The following is a 25614-nucleotide window of genomic DNA, read 5'->3' as shown; positions in this document are numbered from 1 at the left end:
TTTCTATGTTTGTGTGGATGCGCTCTGTGGTTGTTACTTTCTCATTAAGCTTATCCTCCAACCTTAATTACTTGAAACTGTTCAAAGAAGGTTTTTTTTTCTTTTTGATTAGACTCCACTTTTTGTACTCGAGTTCGGGTCCCAGGCAGAGTTTCTGTCTGTCAGTGAAGGTTGCCAGCTCATCAGCTTCCTAATAAAAGTAAAATCCTTGTAGAGTTCAGTACCTCTGTATGAAGTTCATATTAGCTGATGAGAGGATTAAAAAGAAAAACCTTCGAAAAGCAAAGTGCTCGTTACCATATTCTCAGTGATTTGTTCATTTTATCTCTCTGTACTCAAATGGTGCAGTGCAGACTCGGGCTAAGTATCAATTGAGAGAGTTTAGTCTGATTTCTCCAGATGCCTGTCTGTCAGAATAAATTAACGACTGAATTACTGAGTGTTGCAAGAGGAGATGTTTGTCTCTTGAGGCTCAAGGTGCTCAAAACTCGACAGTGTCACGTGAATGTAGTACCTTATTTCTTCATAATAAGAGATGATCAACTAATCCTTAAATTTAAACTTGGCTTAAATCTGTCAACAATCTGGCATCTTTTTCTCCATTAAACTTGTTTTCTTAGTTTTTTTGGTCTCTTGTATTGTTTCAAACTAGCTAACTTCTGAGCTCTGTGCACTGATACCTGAGATTCTTAGTATTGTGTAGATCTCAGAGTGATAGATTGAAGTAGACTTCTCATTTTCAGACAGTGAATTGGTTGGCTAAAATTGCAATCATGTATAGCAGATTTTATCAGCTATAACTAAGGCTGGGAAATGGATTGCTATATATTGATATTGTAATATCAGACGAGATATTGTTGTACGTTTTGGATATTGTGATGATATAATTGTTGTCTTTTCCTGGTTTTAAAAGCTGCAATAAGGTAAAGTGATGTCATTCTTTGAACTCACCAGACTGGACTATCTATTCTATTATTTGCGGTACCCACTTTGTCCTTTTATCCACATCAGTGATGATTTGGGCGGCACGGTGGTGCAGTGGTTAGCACTGTCACCTCACAGCAAAAAAGGTTCCGGGTTCGAATCCGGTCCTGGGCCTTTCTGTGCGGAGTTTGCATGTTCTCCCTGTGCTTGCGTGGGTTCTCCGGGTTCTCCGGCTTCCTCCCATCATCCAAAAACATGCACCTCAGATCAGGTTACCTGGCGCCGCGCTAGTGGCAGCCTGCTGCAGCATCTCCCCCCTGAGAGCCCCCCTGCTGTAGTGAAGACATTTCCCCTCAGGGATTAATAAAGTGTATAAAATAAAAATTATTTATCAAAAATCTCATTGTGTAAATATATTGTGAAGTCACCAATAGTCATCCCTTCAATGTTTCTGCAATATAAATGTTTTTGTTACGTGGTAAAAATAATAAAATATATATTTGATTTTGTCCACGTTGCCGTGCTGTAACCAGCTGTAATGTTAGCTCAATCAGTTGTTTAAGAAATATTATTTTCATTTGTCTTTTTGATGTTTTGAGCTGAGTCATTTTAAAATGTGAACCCTGCCGAAGAGGTCTTGATGCATTGAATGCATGACATTGTGCTAAAAGACTGGTGTCAGTCCAAATAACATATGTATGATAAAGAAAATGTAAGGCTGTGATTTTATGATAACGCTGGCATACAAACGATGCTATTAGATACATGCAGTATGGGACAGAATGGCATGCTTTTGAGATGTACACTGTTTTGAATGAGGATTTACCAGTTTGCTTTGCGAACATTGGTTAATGGGTTAGGGTTCGCCTACAAACTAACACGGTAGCATCCAGCACCAGCTTCTACAGAGTGCGCAGATACCACACAGTGCACGTAGACATGAGCAGAGATTATTGTTATTATTTTTTTTGTGCTTCACAAGGTACAACCCCAAATATTAATGTAGTATGAAATGGCCCTGGTCTTGGAAGTAATCCTAAATTCATTTGGTACAGTAGGTAGTCAGCCAGTTAGCTGGACACGCTGACACTTGCAGTCTACATTAGAGCAGATAAATACAGTTTCAGTCCAGTTTAATATACCTTTTTATACACCTTTGGTCTATTTTTGGTTTTGGAAAGGGTTGAAACCATGAGTCATCAATCTGCTCACCACGCAGATAAATCAAAGCTCGACAGCTCTGCCCTGCCTAGTTACAGTTGCTAAGCTATGATAGGACAGACAATGTTGGGGGAGGAATTCACATAATTTTTTTTTTTTTTTTTTTTGCACCTTGTCCTACACTGCTGTTTTTTCAAATTTTTCCGTCCTTCCGACCTTTCTTATCCCATCATACACGCTCTCTGTCAACCTTCACCGACCACAACCTCTCTCCCTCTGTCTCTCTGTTGAATTCTTCCCCCTAGTCTGCGACTTATAATAGAAGCCTGCACATGTTAAATAACTCCTTTGTGTGTCTCGAGCACAAGACAGCATACTTTAAATTCTACATTTAGCAACTGAGAGAAGGAGGGTAATGGGTGGAGGGCTGGTGGTGAGCAGCAGCAGCAGAAGAAAAAAAAAAATCATTAAATTGATATATTAGGGGCCTAAATAGAAATGCCTCCTACAAATGGGAATTGATGAACTCTTTGCTTTGCGCGTGGATCCTGACGACGATTTATACCCCCTACCATCCTGAGCAACAGGGACTGGCACAGCAAGACGGGGACGGGGAAAAAATTAGAAAAAGAAGAAGAGATTGAGCTAGAAATCTGCCGAGGCAAAAGAGGAAAAGGAGAGAAGGGGTAGAATGGAGAAAGATGCCTTTGAGGGAATGTTAACATTTGCAGATGAGCTTCATAAGGACAGCATTTCAAGTTCATTTTCAGGCCTAAATATGAGGAAGCACTCTAAAAGGAGCATCTCAATAAAGGAATAATATTTTCTTGAGAAAATTTATTGCACCTTGAAATACAGGGTATGTGCACGTCTGAGTCTTGAAAAGTAATGAGTTCAGTTTTCATGAGAGACCTCAGAAGATATTAACAAATTTCATATTAATTTAGCAAAACTCTGAAATATTTAGCCTGCTGTGGTGTCCCAAGTGCGGGACGTCGGGATACATTATAGATGTTATGAATAAAATGGGGGATTGTTTTGACAGCCTGCATCATCAGACTTGTAGCAAGCACTCTCTAGTCCAGCTACATTTGCAAGTTTGCTCATCATCTCATACATGACAATAAATGTCAATGAATTAATTATTTTAAATTGTGTTTTATCTCTATAGCACAATTAAATCCAAGTGCTGCCCAACATCAAACATAATTAAAAGAATGAACAAGTAATCATTTTAAATGGGTATTTAAGTATTTCATGCTGCTTTTCTGGCTGAAATCATGTCTTACATTTGGATTTATATATTAAACAAATTGCTTTTTTTGCCTGCAGGGTTCCAGAGTTTGTGGGTGAGAAGCGTTTCGGGAACTGGCTGAGAGACGCGCGTGACTGGGCGATTTCCAGGAACCGCTACTGGGGCACTCCAATCCCACTCTGGGTCAGCGATGACTTTGAAGAGGTCAGGAATACACCAAACTCAAACACGCACTTATAGTGCTTTAATTGAGTACTTCATGCTCCTAATGTGTCTTTGTAGTCTGTAGAGATCGCACAATTTGTCTGTGTCATGACCAAATACGTCTTGTGTCTTTCCAAAGAGAAGATTGGTCTGCTGCAAAATTGCAAACATCCAGCGCTTCTCATAAATTGGCCGTTTGAAAATTTCTCTCACTGACCTCTTTTTGACACTCGTGTAATTTAGCATATCTGGCCCGTTTTCTGTGTGTGGAGGCTTGTGTAGGAGAGACTTTCTGGCATGGTGAGAGTGAGGTGACCATAGTGTCAAACCAGAGAGTGTAGCGTGATTCTGTACTGCAGTCAGTCAGCTCCCATCGGGCACCATTATAGAGTTCCTCCTTAAACTTAGCACATAAATGATTCATGAATGGAAACGGCAAATAAACACAAACCAAATTGTGTTTGGTTTCCCTTCATGCCAGTTAAGGCAACTTCAAAGGTCCTCAAGACAAACTGCTTTTCGGGTGTTACAGGAGAGAAGACATGGACTATAAGGGGAGGAGGAGGGGTCAGATTGAATTAGAGAAGGGTGAAACTGAGAGAGGAGAACGGCTAAAGGAAAATGAATGAAAGAGGAAAAAGAGGCGGACAGTGGAGAAGCGAGCCAAACTGTAATTGTTCATTTCGTTTTGGATGTTTGTTGCCAAACTGAGCTGACGGTGTGAAGTAGACTGCGCTGAATAGAGATGTCAGAATTAGGTTGTTTGAGCATTTGAAAAATGAAGTGTTGGTCCCCTGGCAGAAAGAAGGACAGCCAGTGACCTGCTTGCTGGAAATAGCATTGTGACTGTTTCCAGAGCACTCACACTCCCTGGTGCCTCCCTCACACACCCCTCAGTGGCAAATCACACCCAAATCTAAAGCTGTAAGCGTGTCTGTCTGTGTGTGTTTCTCTGAGCGTGACTGTATGATTTCTGTCTCTCAGTATCTTTTTCTTTTTGTTCTGCCTCTCTCTGTCCCTAGCTTTCTGATTATGTTTCTTTTATTGTGTCTTCTTTTGTATCTGACGCTGGTGTATCAGGCGGTATCTAGGCCATGTTACCTGGTGCTGTGGTAAAACTAGAGCAGAGCCTACAGGTTAACTCTCTGAGGAGACCAGATAACACACTTTACTATACTTTTTAAGGTAGAGTTACTCAGGAAGTGTGTTAAAGTAGGCCTACTTTTAACTTCTGTTTCTAATGCAACTTCAGTTTACTATGACTAAGAACAGGCAAATGTTATACCTTTGGCATTTCTGCAATATATATATATATAAAAAGACTAATAAATAATCAAATCAGTTGATTATCAAATCAGTTATTTAACTATATCTAAATAGTTTCAACTGTGGTTTATATTAGATCCCAACTGATTTATCAGTTGGCCAATTTCGGCTATCACAGATATGTTGGTATCCGCATATATGTTGTCCAATATGAGTGTAACCTTTTACTAAACATAAAGCAGAAAACGATGCTTGGATTCCTTTTGAAATTGTTCTATTTGTGTGTTTTTTCTTTAATGTTTAGTTATTTTTTTTTAATAATAATTACATTCCCAGTGAATTTTACTGTTTCAGTGCAACGATGTTATTTTGGATAATAGAATTAATTATTAAACTGTAAAATATGCTGTCCCTATTACATATCCTTGTCACAAGTATTAGATAACAACATTTTGTTTGATATACTGATATCGGAATTGAAGTCACAAACATTTTTTTATTGGTTCACTGCAATGTATATATTATGCATTACCTATTGTTTGTAGTTAATACAGCTGCAGTTGTTGTTCATTTTGTTAATCATTGTGGTAAACAATTGTTAATTATTTTCCAAATATTGAACTGTTCCTTTAGATTAAATTAAATTAAAGAATGAATTCTTTAAATGTTAGATCCTTGTGTTGCCAACTGTATGTTATCAACAAAAATATTTTCTTTTTCAACTACACCACAAAACTTCTTGGTGTATTGTTCCCAGGACTGCAATGTTGAACAATTATTTCTAATCAACATTTGACTTGTGTAAACTACAGAGAATTACTCAAATATGTGAAACACTATTTTACATAGATCAAGATAATTAACTGAGGATAGTCTTGTCTGAGCAAACAAAACAAACATACAAATATCCAATCAATTCATAATGATAGAAAAGAGAGAAAAGCAGTTTATTTTAACCATTTGAGAAGATGGAAGAAGCAAATGTCAGTTTTGCCTGACAAATCATGTGACTTTAGCACGAATGGTTAATTTCCTTATTTGAGTTTACTGTTAATACGGTTTTGTGCTACTGCTTACTGAAAATACACTCTGTTTGTGTGTGTGTGTGTGTGTGTGTGTGTGTGTGTGTGTGTGTGTGTGTGTGTGTGTGTGTGTGTGTGTGTGTGCGCGCGCACGCACTCATCAGGTGGTGTGTGTTGGGTCCATGGCCGAACTGGAGGAGCTGACCGGAGTCAAAGTAACTGATCTGCATCGGGAAAGGTGAGTCACTGATGAAGCACCAAGATGAGCAGCCACCCACCTGAACATATTATTCAGTGTTGCTGCCTTGACGGTCGGATGCCCTCAGTGTCTGTGTTCGTATGTGTGTGAGGATTTATTTTTAAATGTGTGCTGGTTTCCTCTAATGTGAGCTGTCTGCTCGAACCAGACGTGTGCTGTGGTGCACAGATCACTTTACTCTTCCGGTCTTCTTCTGCTAATTACGTTTAATCACCTCCGTGGGGCTGGCCATCTCTTAATTGATGGGTGAGGAAGAGGTTGCTTTCGTCAGGCTTCAATGCTTGGGTTTCGATACAGGTCTGCACGATTTATAAAAGTAATGTAATTGATTTTAGCAACCTTCAAGATTAAAAATGGACTCCCCTAATGGAAGAGAAGCTGATCAGCTCTGAAGCAGTCTGTCAGATGTGTAAAACCATGTTTGAAATGTCTGCAGTGTTTGAAATTGGAAGTTGCGGTGTTTCACTCCCTTTAACTGTAAATCATTGCGGTTATGTCGCATGCGACTCCCATAATGGTCTGATATGCATATGAATTAAGATGATGTTACATAACAAAAGTTATAAGTTTAGGTTGCATAAACAAGAGATCAGAGAGGGTTTAGATTCTCTGAGTTTAAGTAATGCCTAATTATGTCTTTATGCCACACTGTCAGGTGCATGCCAGCGATTTAGTTTTGCACTTTCATAAAGTGAGACAGAGGTTTAGATAACCTGTCTTTTAATTTCTTGCATCTCTCTAGATGGGCTCATTATTAAATTCCCATGTCCATGCACCCAGTTTGAAGAGGTCTAGTCACACCTAAAAATAGCTCAACAGAGTTAATCCACGCATACTCACAAAATAGGTGGTGCTCGAGGCTTACTAGAGCTACATGACTGCTAGCAGGTTTCGTATAGGAGCAGCTGTAGCTGGCAGGATGACTACTTGTATACCAGCCAACTGGGGACATGTCCTGTTTGCGCTATTAAGACAGCATACTGAGAGTTAACTGCATGACTGTGTCTTAGTTGACTAACATTTAACTTGAGTAGATTTTTATGGGTTTATGTCAGCTCTAAAAAAAACAAATCCATCATTTTCCGCAGTTCCCTTTCCAGTTAATTTATACTGGAATTTCAGCTGATTTTCTGGTGGAAAATTCAAGCAATAAAGTTCTTTTGCTAAAAATAAAAGATGCATGAATCACTTCCTCTGGGCAGACTGTAATCAGTCCACATTATGAAATGTGGAGTGGCCTGATACTGAAGGTAATGGCTGTGCCTGCATTGTGGAACATTTTGTAAAAAAAATCTTACACATAACAACCTGCAAAAATGACACATTAAGCTACTCAAACTATACTCAACAGCTCACTTCTCTTTGGAAAGTTCCAGCTAAACACTACCTTCCTTTAATTGGCACATAAGCAAGGCTCTGAAAAGTAGAAGAGTATTGCTGCAGATCAAAAAGATTATAGATAAAGAAAAGTAAATCTTGTTTTATCAACTTTCTGTGGATATTTTATTTTGATAATGTGTTGTTGTATTCATTTACCGATAAGGGCATGCTATTTTCCATAAAACATTGAATAGGTTTATTTGGCATTTCATACAACATGTAATTACAACAACATTCAGGTGCATCTATTTTCCTCAGCATAGGAAACTCTGATTTTGTTCATAAGCTGAATCTGAGCGTGTCAGTAAATGTAATAAATTAATCCATATCCTTGTGTGTGTAACTTATGACCCAAAGCAATAACCCAAGCTTATTCTTGGAGGTGTCAGCGCAACATGACACACCGTTCTCCTCCTAAACCTCATTCTCCGCAGTGAAGGATTATAAAATCGTTATTCTGGACTGCAGCCCAAAGGCCTATAGACCTGTGAATCTATATAGTGTACAAATGTTAAAGAAATTCCCCCTTGACACGTATTAATAAAACTGTTATTGCTTCCGTCTGTCTCAACTTTCTTTTTCTTTCTCTCCTTCCTGCTGTCCACGCTCTCTCTACCCAGCATTGACAGTCTGACGATCCCGTCACGATGCGGTAAGGGCGTGCTGCGGAGGGTCGTCGAGGTGTTCGACTGCTGGTTCGAGAGTGGCAGCATGCCGTACGCCCAGGTTCACTACCCCTTCGAAAACAGGAAGGAGTTTGAGGACACTTTCCCGGCAGACTTCATCGCTGAAGGCATCGACCAGACCAGAGGATGGTAAACTGTGAATGAATGAGTGGATAGATGGGAGGAAAGGTTAGATGGAAAGAGTGTGACAGGTGAAGAGCAGAGACGTAGCGAGCCTCCCTACGCATTTCATTCAGGGAAATGACGAGAGAAGAGCATGAATGGATGGATGGACAACGGAGAGGCAGATGGGTGTGTTCCTCAAATGTTTCTAAAGTTGAACTGAATGGATTCGTATTAAATCTGCGTGTAACATCTCAGTTTTATCTCAGGGGACAACTGAACCGTTTCAGATTCATAGTTAGCCTGACCTTGTCGACTCTCCTTTTGTGTCCTGCTGTAGGTTCTACACCCTGTTGGTGCTCTCCACTGCGCTGTTTGGCAAACCGCCCTTCAAAAATGTCATTGTTAACGGACTGGTGCTCGCCAGGTTAGTCCGTTGACTTAAACCACTTTCCCTCATCTTTCTTTAATCTACAAAGACAATTTATTTTCATCATCAAGGATAAGACTTGCTTTCTTTTTCCCAAGAAAAGATGTGTGACAGTCTTCTAATATTTTACAGCTTCCTTACCCTATCCGTGTTTGTCAGCTCCAAGCCCATTCATTTCCTCTGAAGGTGGAAATGTTCACTAACAGGTCACACATGTGCAGTTTTAAGACTAAATGGTAGATTTGTTAGTGCATTTGGGAGTATTTTCAGCTTTAGAATTGTGTGCCGAGGAGTATTTATGGCAGCAAGAAGGTGTATGTGGGATTGACTCAAAATAAACCTCAGCACTCATGTTGAAAGTGATGAACGAACATGTCTGCAACAGAAAAGAGTGGAGGTCTACAGCAGGAAAGAATACACTGCTGTATATTAAACTTTGACAACACATGCTGTGCTCAATAGTAGGATCAGTTGTTTGTGTTTTGGGATTCGTTGACAATAAGCAAATACACAATATTGCCAGCTTTATCCTTCCTGTCAGTTTCAAGCACATTTCTCAGCTGTTTTCTGCCCCATTTTGTTTTTCTTTCCTCATGCATGCACTGATCCACTTTTTGCTCCTATTCACCACAGTTTTTGTTTTAGTTTTCTTCCCGCTTACTTACCTGCCTACTCATCCTCCTTTTCTGCTACTTTTCATAATCAGTCTTGTATGTGCGCTGTAACATTTAGCCCCTCAGAGCTGCTCTTCAACCGAGCTGCTTGTCCTCAGCCCCGGGGTCTAAATGCAGCACTGTGCTCACAGGCCTGCTGACCTGGAAGGACTCGACTAATTTGAATACCAAGTGCATGGTTTCCAACATGCGCTCTTGTGCGTGCACGCATATGTATGTGCATTAATGTCTTTGCTTGTGTTATTCCCGCAGCGATGGACAGAAGATGAGCAAGCGCAAGAAGAACTACCCAGACCCGGCATTGATAGTGCAGAAATATGGAGCCGATGCCCTCAGGTCAGCTCTGTGCTTGAATGTGAGCGAGTGCGTGTTTCCAGAGTGTAAATGCTTGTGTGCCTATGGCGAGATTGTGTGCTAACCCACCTTATATTATTAGCAAGCATGGTTTTAAAAGGTCTGAATCGCTATCTACACATAAGTAGGATCTGTCCCAGTCCTACATACAGTTTACACGCGCTCGGGCATACTATACATACACGTGTCCCGCTTCATACATTCTCTCCTTTGCCCTGAGCAGAAAGTGCTATGGCCATATGGCCTAATGAATAAACCACTATGAAGTTGCACCATATGCTCACATATACAATGATGAGAAGGGAGCTGCTGAGATAAAGAAAAAAAAGGCGACAATCTGTTTCTATTCAAGACCACCATTTTTTTCTTTCTTTCTTGCTTTTCTTACAGTGTAGACATTAGAGGTATTTTGAAGCAAAAATTAATAAATTCAGTGTGAACTACTGACAGACCTAAGTACAGACTAATGTTTGTTTTTTTCTTTATTGTCTGTGTTTGTCAAGGTGCCCAAACATATTTGAGCAGATGATGGTCATGTCTGTTCGGCATTTTATTTCAAATGTATCTCAGAGTGGCTGCTATTAAAATCACTCATGGCCTATTGCATGAACTTGCATCATGTCGGTTCTCTGCCAGAATCAAAAAACCCTTTTCTATCCATCAGTGTACTGATGCCTGCCACAGTATATTACTTTGATATGCATTATTTTGTTTATAATTAGTCAGCAGTATTTCTGTTTGGCTGTACTGGAGGAAAGAGATTAATTTGTATTGTGATGCCTGATGTTGGTAAAAATAGGTTTTGGCCCAAAATATGTACAGAACATAGGTGGACATTTAGCCGAAATAAAGTAAATCAAATTCAGACATGTTGGACAGCTGAATAGCTTTACCTTAAGAAAATGCAACTTTCCAAACAGCTGTCTTTTAATAGTTTCATGCAAGTGTCCAGTTGAACTTGCTTGGTGTCCATAGAGAGGAGTGTTAGCTTTTCACAACAAAATCTGAACTGCACGTCTGCGTCCTCTGGATGAACTAAATACTGAAGCTCAAATGTAGCCTTTAGCCGACAGGGGCTCTCAGAGGCATGTGCTCTCAATGCTGATTGTAATTTGCCTGCTTGTGTGTTATGAAATGGTTTCAGTTTTTAACAGAAGTCAATGGAGCAATTGTGACAGCTTGCATACCCACATCACATTGGGTTACAGTTTTAAAAAAAAATTCAGTGGTAACAAGCTTTAAATAACTGAAATAAACCTTATTGGCCCAAATACTAATCCTGCGCTGTGGCATGAGACAGAGATAATAATGTTCTTGCAGTTTATAATTTGAAAAAGACTATTTTACCTAAATCTTGTACAGTTTATAGACCACTGCGTCCCATCCATCAGGTTTAGCTTGAAACTCCGTCATTATATAAGCATTTATATAATGGTGAAAAAAATCCTTATGTTGCACAGATACATTTGTAAAGAAAAAAACACATTATAACATAACAATTGTAAAGTCATAAATTATTATTGATAAGTTGCTCTGTTCACAAATCCTTTTCACTTTTTTGCTACTTTACGGTTTCATGTTGCCATCTCTTCCTTCATGGATGATTTTAGTTTAATAAAGTTGAACTATCTCTTGAGGAGAAAACCGTTTCCAGGGTGACATTTCCCGCACTGGCTGGATGAATACATACAGGTCATACAGGTAGAGCATGCGTGGCTCCAGCTGAACTGGCTAACCTCCGGTTTAACCCTATGCTATCTTGAATGTTCTTAAAATAATTCAATCGTGTGTGATCTCTCTCAGATTTTCCAAATGTTATCTGGCTGAACGAATGAAATTCTGTTCGCAAAAGGTTTCTGTTTCTAGGGGTGAAGACGCCTTTTATTTGATCAAACATCAATTTACCCACCGTTTTACTAACACCACAGTAGCAACATGGTAGGCTATGGCAGAGCCTATTAAGTAGGACTTGACAAACAGTATTTTTATAGTTAGACTACAGGTTTAACTTTTGTGGGTTCACTCAGATTCACCAAGTACACATTAAGCTTTTGTTCTTTGGAAATGTGTTTACCAATGTCCACACTACATTTTCTTACTCGTTCATAATCAAACCGCACACACATACTGAGCAACTCCTCCCCCGTCTCTCTCCATAGACTGTACCTCATCAACTCTCCTGTGGTGAGAGCAGAGAACCTGCGTTTCAAAGAGGAGGGCGTGCGAGATGTGCTGAAGGATGTCTTCCTGCCTTGGTATAACGCCTATCGCTTCCTGGTGCAGAACGTACAAAGGCTACAGAAGGTACATTTGTAATGAACAGAGGTTAAAGTCATTATTTCTACAACTCCTGGAGTGTTCTTCCAACTGTTCCTGCTCAAAAAAACCAAGGCACTGATTGACAATACTGCTTGAAATTACCCAGTTGATTATTTGGTAATTGCTGGTGCAAAACAGAAATTCTTCTTGGTTCAATGAATTAATGTTGTACTAACAGGCTGAAATAATTCCCCTCAATGTCCCCGTGTCATTGGTTAACTGATGTCTGTGTATTTCAGCCCAATTTGATAAACTCATAGACAAGATTTATTCTGCTGAGCGCATTAAACAATTATCCTGTGCTTTTGATAATTGGGCTGCATTAATTTGCATTTGTTTGACACCTTGAATTAAATCATGTTGGAAGAGTTACTGAAAGTGGCTCGATATGGCACAGCTCCACCTCGAAGGTTCTTCATCAGCTGCCACTGGCTGTATCAGTAAATCTAAAAAAGAAGTGAGAATGTTGGACAGCTTGGGAGTTATTGATCATGTTTAGTTTTACACCAACCCGTGGGAGAGTAATAGCAGCAGCAGTAGACCTGTCAGTAGCCAAATATGCATCCAAGTTTAATACAATTTCCAGAAAAGTGACAAAAGAACATGGAAATTCATGTACGTTTCCACCCACTACTGTCATCAGGCGTTGGCTCGGTTGGTGAGGCTGAGCTTTAGTTCGGTGCCATTAAACCATTGCTGAAAAAGATGACAAGATTAAAAGAACACCAGGCAAACAAATCAGTCTGTCGTTAAAATTCAACGTGTGGCTGCAAAAATGCCAAATACTCAGGTACACTTGTGGACTAAAGGTTTAAGGCAGCCACCATGCACTGCAACGTATCCAGGTTGAAACCTTTGTTGTGCCACCAACCTCTCCAACTGCATTCCCTGTCATCTCTCTTCTGTCAAGTCTGTCAAAAATGCCAAACTTCAACCAAAAATGCTTGACAAATAATAAAATGCCAGATTCAATTTTTGGCAATTTTATACATGAATTAACTGTTTATGTCCCTTTGTAAAACGCTACGAACAGTTTTAACATCAAGCTTATAGAGGTACTTGTCTGGAGAAGCAGTTGACTATTAAATAACCAGAGGTGCTTACAGCATACCGACTGAACAGTTCTCCTGAGAACGGCATACCCCAAGTGCTTTTCTTTTTGCATTCGCACCGCCAATATAAACGCTGAAATGACGTAAGCAGGCCAGCGGTTGGTGTAGCGATGACACGCGACATACAACAACAACAACAACAGCAGTGTATTTGTCCGTGTTTTGATCCCTTTTTCAGTTTTTTTCAGGTTAACGTTAAGAGCTGTTGTTTACACAGCTAACATTTTCCATGATGACGGTCGGTGCTGCATTGGCTCATTATGTCCAACAAATGAACGAACACTTGCATCACTCAAAATGTGTAATTTCCACTGAGAGTTCTTACCCAGAATTAGGAGCCAAATAAGTCCCTCAAAACGGTGTAATACCATCGACCATCTTCAGTTCCTGAGGGGCAATGCAAAAATAGGGGTCACGTCCTCTTAAGCTTATTTGAACTATAAAAAAAGATCCTTATGTGTGGATATGTAGCGTAAACTTCAGATAACATGGTTCACCTGTAGGTGGCGCAAGTGTCAAGACTGCAGCAGCAACTGCTTTTCTTGCCTGTAGATGGCGCACGTCAATATTTAATGATATTTGGTAATGGTAGCTGTGGCTTAACTTGCATGTGTTATTACTGTACAAATGTATTGATTGTATTTTGTTTTAGAAATTGACACTACAATTGTTTTATTATTTTTTCATTTTTTAACTTGCACTATTTTAATTACACTTCATACATCTCAGGTATCCTGGTTTAGGGACTTTGTTGTGCTGTATGAACGTTTTTTGCACCTTGATTCCAGAGAAACGCTCTCTCATTCTGCCTCACTTAGACATGTTTGTAAAAATGACAATAAATTTGATTTTTTAATTAGATTACTTTTCTTGTTTATATGCAAAACAGGTTTTAGATCCAGTTTCAGTTTCTTCACATCAGTGACTATTGTGTCCTTTTTGTGCCTATCAAATCAAATTATAAGGAGAGTGAAAATGTTGGTGATTATGCTTCTCTCGAACAGTGTTTTTTATGTGCCTGTTTGTATTCATGGGTTAGGAGGACGGCATTCAGTTCCTGTACAATGAAAACATGGCGAAGCAGAGCAACAACATCATGGACAAATGGATTCAGTCCTTCACGCAGTCCCTCATCCAGTTCTTCAAGGCCGAGATGGGTGGTGAGAAAGGCATTCTTGTAGCACGCACACAGACACACAGGAACTGTCTTTTCATCACTTCAAATTACGCTTACTTTCTGACTTAAATTTGCCAACTTATCTTATCCCTTACTGCTACTTGCCTAACCTTAACCCATGTAAAGTCCTCACCCTCAAATTGAATGATTCATGTTATGGCGTCTTACTTTTAGTCCTCACAATGTAACTGTTAAAAGCTTTACTGTTTATCTCAATGATATGTTTAACACACACACACACACACACACTGAGCTAATCTTTACAATAGCAAAGAAGAAGACTCTTTCATATCCTAAGATAAATGCTTACTGGCAGCTCAGTCATGCTGTTTCTGTGTCAAGTGTAATTAAACTGACGATTGTCTCTGGTTACAGCATACCGCCTGTACACCGTTGTGCCTCGCCTGGTCAAGTTTGTGGACATGCTCACCAACTGGTACGTCAGGACCAACAGACGCCGCCTGAAGGTGAGATCACAAGTTTTAAACTTGTGCTTATTCTATGCTAATTTTGTTGTTTTGTGAAGCAGATTCAGCTAATTGCAAATGAGCATAAATGTGATTCCTAAGTCCAAAGGGTGACATATCCTTCATATAAATGTATATCAAATGAGCTATAAGTATTAAAATGAATAAATAGGATTATAGATGATACTACTCTTTACAGTTTTTCTTGTGTTTATTACAGGATACAAACTTACCATATGTATTAAACTAATACAGTAACATCCAATTAATAAACAACAATGAGGATTTTGAACTCCTGTTAAATGTCTTTACATCCTCCATGTTAGCAAATGTTAAAGCAATGAGTTTGTAGCCCTCCTTGTGAACATTTGTTTGACTTTGACAGAGGATACATGTGCTGTTGTCTGCGAGGGCATTTTTATCTTTTTACTGTTCCAAAGGGAATGAACTTATTGATGTGTGTGTGCGTGTGAACTTTGTAGGGAGAGAGTGGCACTGAGGACTGCCTGTGGGCGCTGGAAACCCTCTTCAGTGTTCTGTTCTCCATGTGCAGGTTGATGGTGAGTCATTCGGTGTGTGTGTGTGTGTGTGTGTGTGTGTGTGTGTGTGTGTGTGTGTGTGTGTGTGTGTGTGTGTGTGTGTGTGTGTGTGTGTGTGTGTGTGTGTGTGTGTGTGCGCGTGTTGTGTGTGTGAGAGACACTGAGAGAGGAGAGAGATTGTATGGGGAGAGAAATTTCTTGTGGTGAGATTTTGCTTTTGTGTATGCCAGAAACAAAGGCATAACGCTGGTATGGGAGAGGTGTGTTTGTGTGCCGGCATGGCCATGAATAATGCATGAGCAGTAGGAGTTTTTATTTATAACACATTGAAGATGTTTGCATGTCAGGCACGCTAAGAGGCAGTTAGCCTAACCCAAATCAATACAGATCAGCTTTGAGCAACACAAATTAATTGGGCATGGTTGAAATGGAAAGAGAATCGTATCAGAAGTAACCGCACAATGGCATGAATGTGTTTGAACTTTTGCATAATTTGAGGGGGGAAAAGATAGAGAAAGAAATTCACTTCTGACTTTTAGACCTTGATGTCGGAAAATGTAAATTAACTACAGTGCAAATCATCTAATAATCCTCCTTTCTTTTGTTTTTCTCTCCAATGTCTACTTCCCTCCTTCCTTCCCTCCTTTCCTTCAGGCTCCCTTCACACCCTTCATTACAGAGGTGATGTACCATAATCTGCGTCACCTCATTGACCCCGCCTCTGTCGAGGAGAAGGACACCAGCAGCATCCACTATCTAATGCTGCCTCAAGTCAGGTTAGAAAATCAGTTCAATAAAGTTGTGAAGAATTGATGGCTTTGCGCCACTGTTTTTATCATCAAAACTTTAACAATAAATAAACTGGATACAACAAAAATGGAAAATTCTGCCCTGAGCTCTACAGAGCCTTTTCAGATTTTGGGTCTCTTTTTTGTTGTTATTTTACTCCTCAAAACGTTACGGTTTGACTTCACTCTCACTGCTCTTATCACCGTTGTCTATGTCATAAGCACAAAGTTGGTAAATTGCTGGTGAACATAGTGGGTCATTTAGCAGCTACAGTGCCCTCAGAGGTTGATAGAGACTCAAATGGAGCTAAATTTAGAAAGTGAATTTTGAAGACAAATGACTCCAAATGATTTTTAAAGTTGCTCTGTATCTGTGTCTGTAAGCTACTGTTTGCTATTATATGACCTGTAGGAGGGCGTGATATCGCAGTGTTTACAGCTCGTTTCTGCGAGCCCCAAGTGGCAGAATATTCAGTTGTTATAAGTTTAAATCAGTAATAAAAATCATTCATTACTTATTTCTTTAGAGGATTGGTTGTTTACCCCCTCTTACAACACAGCATCATGTACAGACTCGCCTCTACAGCTATCAATATCGCTTGTTTAAGGAGTCTTCCGCAAGTACGATTCCTACTGAAGCTGGTTTTCGACCAATTGAATTGAACCAGGGTCATCTGGGTTAAATAGTCCTTGTTGCCACATAGTACCCTGCAGCAAACACAGCAAACCCCCTTGTGTTAGCTCCTTCTCTCCCAGGATATCCACTGCTTATCTAAAGCCTAATCAGGTTCAGCCAGAGTGTGTGGCCTTGCTTTACCCCAATTGTATCACACTCTGAACTCCTAAGAGCAGAAATCTTTGAAGCTTTCGGGTCCACACAGTGGTTTCTAGAAAACTGTCAGGCTTCACAACAGCTTTTGAACAATCTGTCTCTTCATTCCTGCTGTTCCTCGGGTTCATTTTGCTCTGTGGTATCTGATTTTTGTCAGATTGATTCAGTTCACTGATATCTTCTCATACGAATCAGCTTAATCCTTTTCCAGTTTTTCGGGTAGTAACTTTCCTTTCTCTCTTTAGACAGCCATAGGAGTCTGTGCACTTTTAGAAAAGACTAAGAAATACCTTCAGAATAGCTCTGTGAACGGATATTGCTCACAAAATACGATCATTTCATTCCCATTACTTCAGTAAGATGTGTGTCTTGGTGGCTGATCAGTTTTATAATGCCTGGGAGAAATTTGTAATTACCCAAACTTAATTGCATCATCTTTTAACTATAAAAAAACGTTTTGACTTGATTAAATATCCATTTGATTCAGCATAAGAAAAACAGTTGGTGTAATGGTTCATATAATCTCCTCTGTCACTTCAGCAGCCCTCAGTGCTGCTGCTTTATTAGCCGCTTGTCCTTCCTGCTGTCAAATGTGACTACTTCACCCTCCTCCCAAAGGTCAGCCACCAATCAGGCAGTGGGAACAGCTGCTCTTCAATCACCTAATTAAATGATTGGCTGTCCCTGGCGTCCCTCCTCCGCTCATTTTACTCCGGTGTTGTGTGCACACTTGGAGAAGCATACTGCACGAGTAAATGAACAAGCATTGCGCAGGTACACACATGCAGTCGGTGTGCTTGCAGAGAGTCAGGGATAATATCGTTATGTGATTATCAGTGGCTGTGCAGCTCTAATTTGAATTCAGCGGTGGAAGTCTCAGTGTACCTTATTAGAGGATGTTCCTGTGCTAAACAGAGCTACGCTGATGGTTCAGTCTTTATTTCCGTATGCGTTACAGACCCTGCCGTGCCTTATTACTCCATTTTCCTCAATAGATCACCCATTTTACAAAATCACCACTAACTTGAAGATGAGGAATTACTGTAAAAATGCACAGAAAACAGAATAATTAGCCCAATATGTTTTACTTTTATTATAAGAAGGCACCAAGGTCATATCACACCCTCGCTATTAGCTTAAATTGTCCAGGCAAGTGATCAAAACAGCTGAGTTTAGGAGTTATACAAACACTGTTTCACTCACTATGTGTCAGTGCTGTGAAGTGGTGGATATGTTAATGCTACTAACAGTATTGGTTAGACTCAAAATTTCTTGTCCCGTGTCTCTTTTTTTTTCAGGAAGAATTTGATTGACAATCGTATTGAGAGCGCTGTCTCTCAGATGCAGTCTGTGATTGAGCTGGGCAGAGTGATCCGAGACAGGAAGACCCTGCCCGTCAAGGTATAGCACCGCCTTTACCACATCCACTCACACTGATCCAAAGAGAAAAAGACTTGGAAACAGTCTTAACGTATGGTTCATTTACAAAGATAAACATTACTGTAAGTCATGTTGGTAGGGTCGTTTTGAATTGCTCCTTCATAATGTTTCAGGGCCATTTTAAAGTCCTTATTCTATTATGCAGCATTCTAGAGTTCTTTCTCCTTCAAGGCCTTTCCCTCGTTTTCGGGGAGGTCTTCCTCTTTGGGAGGGTTAAACATGTATAAACGTCCTGGGCTTTAAACACACTTTACATTTTTTTTTATCAGTGAAATCATCCACTGTCTTTCTCTTGTGGTGTGCTTAAAAGCTCTGGAATAGACACTCTTGAGGGAAAAAGATTGATCTAATCTAAATTAGACCTGACGACCTACCCAAACAGGAATGCATTGATTAAGGAAAAAGAAAGTTCCAGTCAATCAGTAGCACCTGATCCGATGTAGTCTACAGATTTCCTGAAATGTTCAAATATATTTGCGTTTCAAGTAGTGTCAAACAAAGCCACCCAATCAAACAAGTTTAATTTGGACCAGGTCTGAGTCATATCCTGAATCAGATCTCATTTCCTGAGAACCATGGTCTCTACTCTGAAATGATCTACTAAGGCAAATTAATGTTTATTTGTCAGACTACTATTCCAAAATTTGGAATGAACACATCACTTGACATCTAAAATTAATTATTTGCAATATCAAATATCAGATAGCTTTACGTGTACTTTTGTTTTTGTGTTTTGAATGTTCTGAGCTTGATGTGGTTCAATGTTTTAGCTTTTTGGTGTGTGTTTCAGTACCCACTGAAGGAGGTGGTGGTTATTCACCAGGACCCAGAGGCTCTGAAAGACATCCAGTCCCTGCAGAAATACATCCTGGAAGTAAGTAAACTGACTATGTATTATTTATTTATTCATACACAGACTCCTCATATATTTGTGTGTGTGTGTGTGTGGGGGGGGGGGTCTTGAAATTGTCTTGGTAAACTGAGTAATCAGAGTTATTTTACTGGGGCTCTACATGAGTAAAGGCAGGAGAGGCATTTTCCTCATTTTTTTCCGCAGACTGTTTCCCTGAAATCGATTTCTGTTGGTTTACTGCGCTTTGATGAGGACTATTAAACTTGTAATTTCAGGAGAAACTTTAAAAAAAAAAAAAAAAAAAAAAGAAGAGGTGAAGCAGGTGCCTTGGATTTTTTTTTATTAACCCACCTAGTGAATTTCTTAAAAGGAAAATACATTTTAAGACCATATCATACAATATATGTATTTTAGATAAATTGATTGATTTTATATCGATTCATTGACTGATTCACTCGGGTGTTTTTGAGGAGATTTACAGACTGATTGTCAGTCTCTAAATGCAGGAAGCCATTAAACTGGCCCTGTCCAGTCTGCTTAGTCCTGATATTCAAATAACAAAGCAAGTTCCCTTACTGTCTTCACGCAGACAGTGTTGTAGCTGTTTGTTGAAATTCAACTGTTTTAAGATGAGAAATTACTGATGTGTCGAAGATGGAAGTTGGATTCCAGATCTTAATCCCATACGAAGGTGTTGGGGAACATTGATGCAACTTCAACGGATTAAGGTTCATGTGTCGAGAGGGTTTGTGTTGCAACCTTCTGTGGGACCCTGCAAGCTTTATCTTAGTTCTAGCCACTTCTTATCTCTCACTGAGTTTCATTTCTGGTGGGGGAAACATTTGACCTCGCCAGCGTCTCGCGTCCCTTCAGTAAACAAGGTTTATTTGATCAGAATTGAGAGCAGTTAAGGTCTTTCAGCCCAGGGAAGAACCTTCAAACTCTCTGAATGTGTGTGATGTCATTTCAGTAAAGCCGTTTCTTTATTTGGCATCCCTTTATTAGTATTCTATAATTACTACTATTAAACTTGTAGTTCTTTATAATTTATTCCGGGTTTTTTCCACCACTTAACCGCCTTAACAGTCAGTTCCCATTAAATTATGTTGCCCAACAACCACACACTCTTTAAACCTATAAGTAGTGCCCGTGAAACTGTAGAGCTCAACCGAGACATTTTTGGAGCCGATACCTGTATTGGGAAGTAAAAAAATTCCTGTCTATATATATACACCTATGACAAAAATATGCAATAGAGCCAGAATATTTTACATTTCAATGATAAACTTCATGGTCCAAAATTACATCAGTGTACTGAAATGGTCAACTTAACAACAACTTAATTTAATATTTATAAACAACTTTGAATAAAAAAACAAAAACAAATAGAGCAATTACTAATTAACTCTGAGCACCTTTTTCTGCATTATGTTCTGTAAAAAAAAAGTATTCATATTGGAAAATATATACGCTGATACTAATATCTCTGTGATAAGCCAATATCAGCCAAAGGGATCTGTGGGCCGATTGGACAGTAAAACTGATTATTAATAATTGGATTTGTAATAATGACATTATATATCATTTGTTTGACCACTTTTGTGGCCTGTGCTAATGTTTCTCATTTGAACAACATTTTTTTTTTTTTTTTTTAAAGATGACTGCAGAAGGCAGGAAGCAGCAAATTACTATTTCACACAAGGCAGTTTTTGTCTGTTTCTTAAGTAAAAAAAGAAAAGAAATGCGAGTTATTCTCCTTACATTCAGAGGGAAGAGGCTCGTCACAGAACGAGACGGCCATCTGAATTTGAGCTTTGGTCAGCTTGTTGATGACTCCACTGTCGGCTGAGCTCAAGATGCTCTGTTGAATATTGAATGAGTTTCTGTTTGAGCTGAGCAAAGCTTCAGTTCATTGTAATGCATTAACCTACTGTATATTGCCGTCACACACACAAAACCATAATAACCTTCGAGATAAAACGTGTTCTTTTTTTGTGGAATCTCTGCATTAATTGAGTCCCGTTTAAATGTTCGAGCTGCTGTTTCCATCCCCACACTGCCCTTAAATTTATTACTGAGCCCACAAGCTTAGCTGTGCTCTCTGTCAGAAAGTCAACTATGCTGAAACTCAGCCTCACTTACAACCTGCAACAGTATGATTGACTCAAAGAAGCTGTGGGTGGCAGGTCACGGTGGGTTCCAGAGCGGCCAAATAGTATCTCTACTGCTATAGCAGATATGAATTGATCACAGATTTCTCTCCACATTTAGAATAAAGAATGGTTTTTTTATTGAAAGGCAGAAATATTGACTGAATAGGAGAAATGGGTTATTTGAGATTTGAAGATTGACTGGCTCACTGACTACTTGATTTCATGGCTGACTCGCTCGATGAGTGAATGACTTTGTGTGATCAATGTTTATTTACTCTTTGCAATACGTTCTTGCAGTAATTCAACTTTTTAACTTTTATGTCAGATTGTTTGTGATTCAGTTTTAAATTTAAGTTGTGTTTCTTATGTTTTTTCTATTTTGTTCAAATGACAAATTTAATTATTAGCCTCTTGAATACAGACAGATGACTGTTTCTCTCTATACTTGTGATATTAAAGACCTTTACAGGTAAATATAAGATAGTGACTGCACTTTTTCTAACACATAGTGTGTGCTTATTTTTTTTAATCCCCTAGGAGCTTAATGTGCGACAGTTGACGCTTTCAACAGACAAGGACAAGTACGGTATCCACCTGAGAGCCGAGCCAGACCACATGGTGCTGGGCAAGAGACTAAAGGGGGCCTTCAAAGCCATCACCGCTTCTATCAAGGAGCTCACCAACGAACAACTCGAGGCCTTCCAGAAGACGGGTAAAACTGTGCAAAAAATTCATTTCCGAAGTCATATTTTCCAATTCTAAAATCACAACGATGTAAATGCATATTAGCGGTCTGATGTTGTGCGTTCACAGCCTCTTTACGTATTAAATTTTTGTTCTCTCCTGCAATTGCCCAAAAATGTATCCGCAGGCAGGGAGGTTGCTCAACAAATAATGAATTAGTGAAGAGCAGTCAGTTTGTGTCAACAATGAATCCTTGCAATAAAGCCTGCGACACACAGACAGACAGTTTTCCTCAGAATTCAAGCCCTAACCTGTCTGAAACTATAATCAGAGCTCGAGGAGGGATCAAAGCAGAGCAAGGTATCTTGTCTCTCCAATTATAGAAAGACGAGGAGAGCCCCCAGAGTCCCCGAGGAAGGAAGCCGCAGAGGTCAGCTTGGCTGTGGGAACTTCAGATTTCCAATCACTTGGATGTTTGAAGTCCAGCCAATTGGAAGGGAAAAGGGAGGATGAATGATGGAGGAAAAGAGATGGATGTTGGAGAGATGAAACACACAGATGAAAATGTGGACAGCACCACCACCAAGTTCAGTGAATCAAAAGCAAAATGTCATGTTTGACTATACATGATCCATTGTTAGGTGCTAAACTAAATAATGCAACACCTGTCTTTGTTTTTATAGTTCAACATTTAGGGGGGAGAAGCAGGCTAAAGGCAACCAAATATATCAGACAACTACCTGTGATGAGTTAGTGGAACTTGGCCGTCTCTGAAGCTGGAAAAACAGCTCTCAATCATTTGAGAGCCCACTTAAACCTTTTGAGCAACTTCTTGCTGCTCAATCTATGACTCAAAAAAAAAACCTTCTTCCTTTTCATATTATAAGGGTGGTAAATTGGCTGGAAACTGATTGTAGCCTCGTGGCTATTATTCCTTACCTATACCTTTGATCCCATTATTTTGATGAGTTAAAAGAAAAGAGGTTAAGAGAGAGAGAAGATGGAAAACAGCGAGGAGGCAGGAGGGACACAGGAAATCAAAGCGTGGAAATCTCCGATTAGAGAGAAACAGAGCGACTGTTTCACCCAGCCTCTGGGTGTGGAGAAGTGAAGAGGACAGGAGAACACGTTCACGGTTTTTAGTCAGAACACAGACACAGCTAATTGCTGCCACTGGCAAAACGGAGATATGAACCTGAATAGATTGAGTTTGCTGTATTGTTTCAAATCTCCTTTCCACTGTGGAAGCGGCTAGAAAGACTGAAGTTTAAGGAATCTTAAAAGCCAAGTAAATAACTGTTCAGACACGAGTTAATTTGAAACAACTGCAGCCTGCGTGCACATTGCAAATGCAGAGAGAGCACTTAATTCAGTCTGATTGTAATTGAAACCTTTTCTTGAAGCCTCCTCAAGAGATGAACCCTACTATATACAGACTAATTTCACATAATTAGCTGGCAATTTATTCAAAATGAATTGGTACGAAAATGGGCAAACAAATAGTTTATCATCGCATTTTCACAAAAGTCTTCAGCCAGCATTGATTCAAACATATGATCATAAGATTTGAACCATTTAACTACATTTGGACGGATTCCCAAATATACAAATACTGTTTAATAGCGGTGTCTAATGACTGGTTTTGAGTATGATTTTCTCATGGATGTTTATATAACGGGGACAATGCACAATTCAGTTTTTGTGCCAGATATAGTTAATTTCCATCTGTAATTCCTGGGTGGAGAATAGATTGTATAATTTAGTCACGCAATGGTCTTGAATTGTGTATAAGCTGCATATTTATTGAAACTATACACTGTATTGAAACTGTACACTGTTAATTAACACGTGTTATTGTATACTGCTATATAATTGGGTTTATTTTTAGACGAATGGGAATAACTGTCATTATTAATGTTATAATAATGTTATATTTTAAGGCTCCATCATGGTGGATGGCCATGAGCTTCATGAGGAGGACCTAAGGCTGATGTACACCTTTGACCAGAGCTCTGGCTCGGCTGCACAGTACGAAGCGCACTCGGACGCACAGGTATGCTCAGAATTTCATTGAAATTGATCACCCTTCAAGAAAAGAAAAAAAAAAAAAGGGATTAAATGAAAATGAATTCAACAAGCATAGTAAATACCAGCATTTCACCCCAAAATACTGTTTAATATTGGCTAGAAACCGTTTAACTATTTTTCAAAGGCCTTTGCACGCATGCACACACACAAACCTCTAAAACCGCAACCTTGGACAAAGCTGATTAAAAGCATGTTTCAACTATCATCTTTGAGATGAGGGCCGTTGTTTGCTCTGCATGTGCAACAATGCTTAACTTACTTCAGCTGGTCACACAGTGAAGCGCCTCTTTAGTGTTCATTTTTTCATTAACAGCTTTTGACGATCGTAGTGGTCTTTGCATGTTATGTTTTACCATAGCACCTGATGTCACAGCGCTACACGCGTTTTACCAGCTTCTTCTTCTCCTCCTTTTGTTGTTTAATGGCGATTTGGCAAACAGCTTTTGGCTGCATTACCACCACCTTATGTTGGTAGTAAGGCATTGCCTCTGGGCCTTTAGTAAAAGAAAAAAACATGAAAATATATATGTATTTTTAAATCATTACCCATCCCTGAAACATGGCTATCCTTCAATTATTTTTTCAACAAAATTCAATAGACGGTTCAGGGTCATATATACACACACAATACCATCCTGTTCATTGACTCCATCTAAAATGTTTATGCACGAGGAAAGGTCTGGAGCCAGAGACGGGCATGTCCTCCTCTCTCTCTCTCTCCCTCTCTCTCTCGCCACTGCTCGATTACCTACCATTGTTGGTTAGATTGAGCCACAAAGTGTAATATAACTGGATCTACAAAAAAAAAACGCTGCTGTTGCTGCACCAAGCTGCCATATACTGTAAATGCATTTATGTGTCTTTACTGCGAGTGTGATATATGAAATCATTTCACGGCTAAGTGAGAACCAGCATGTATGAGTTTCCCACAGGCCCTCTCTAATCAGTGCTCCTCCAACCGTATACACGCCACACGGCTGCACCTTAATACCAGTTTACTGAGCTGGCTTTTTAATTCTCTCGCCCGCACTGACTCTCCAGCTCCCATCTGTCCGTCTCGCTGTTCCTCATCTCTTATATTCTGTTGCTCTTGTATACGTTGTCTGTTCCCCCCACCCCACCCATCATCTCTTTCCCTCCCTCTTTTCAGGATAAAGTGTTCGGGGCTGGCAGCGGCTCAGCCCAGCACAACCTGATACTAATTTTACTTGAGTGACACACATAACATTGTCATTTTTGCAGCTTTTTTATTTTTATTTTTCTGTTTCTTTTCTTTTCTTCTTTTTTTTTTTTTTTTTTCCATTTTTCACATTTGAAATGTTTTGCCAATAGTGTAAGAGATTTACTGCTGAAAGGTTGCTCTTGTTGTCTCTGAATGTTAACCTGTTTGTACCATGGAGATGAAAGAGTCTGGATGGGTCGGCTGCTAAAGTAATCTCATAACA

At 39.5% G+C, this 25614-nt stretch overlaps 1 protein-coding gene across 1 annotated transcript in view; it reads left to right on the top strand.

The window, feature by feature from the left end:
* The window catches only part of iars1 (isoleucyl-tRNA synthetase 1), a 55684-nt gene that overhangs the window by 22766 nt on the left and 7304 nt on the right, over positions 1–25614 (top strand). Inside the window, exons 14-27 of the mRNA XM_069690912.1 lie at positions 3418–3544; positions 5997–6070; positions 8092–8286; positions 8600–8686; positions 9616–9699; positions 11877–12021; positions 14188–14308; positions 14701–14792; positions 15275–15352; positions 15986–16107; positions 18250–18352; positions 19182–19265; positions 21935–22109; positions 24022–24134. Coding sequence (XP_069547013.1) covers positions 3418–3544; positions 5997–6070; positions 8092–8286; positions 8600–8686; positions 9616–9699; positions 11877–12021; positions 14188–14308; positions 14701–14792; positions 15275–15352; positions 15986–16107; positions 18250–18352; positions 19182–19265; positions 21935–22109; positions 24022–24134 — 1600 coding nt within the window. The remainder of the gene's footprint in view (positions 1–3417; positions 3545–5996; positions 6071–8091; positions 8287–8599; positions 8687–9615; positions 9700–11876; positions 12022–14187; positions 14309–14700; positions 14793–15274; positions 15353–15985; positions 16108–18249; positions 18353–19181; positions 19266–21934; positions 22110–24021; positions 24135–25614) is intronic.

The sequence above is a fragment of the Brachyistius frenatus genome, unplaced genomic scaffold (genome assembly GCF_029030835.1).
Source record: "Brachyistius frenatus isolate BFR_SWC_R1_liver_20210118 unplaced genomic scaffold, ASM2903083v1 Contig_10, whole genome shotgun sequence".
Classification (NCBI taxonomy): Eukaryota; Metazoa; Chordata; class Actinopteri; family Embiotocidae; genus Brachyistius; species Brachyistius frenatus.
The sequence above is the reverse complement of the archived record's forward strand: the minus strand, read 5'-3'. Positions and strand labels throughout refer to the sequence as shown.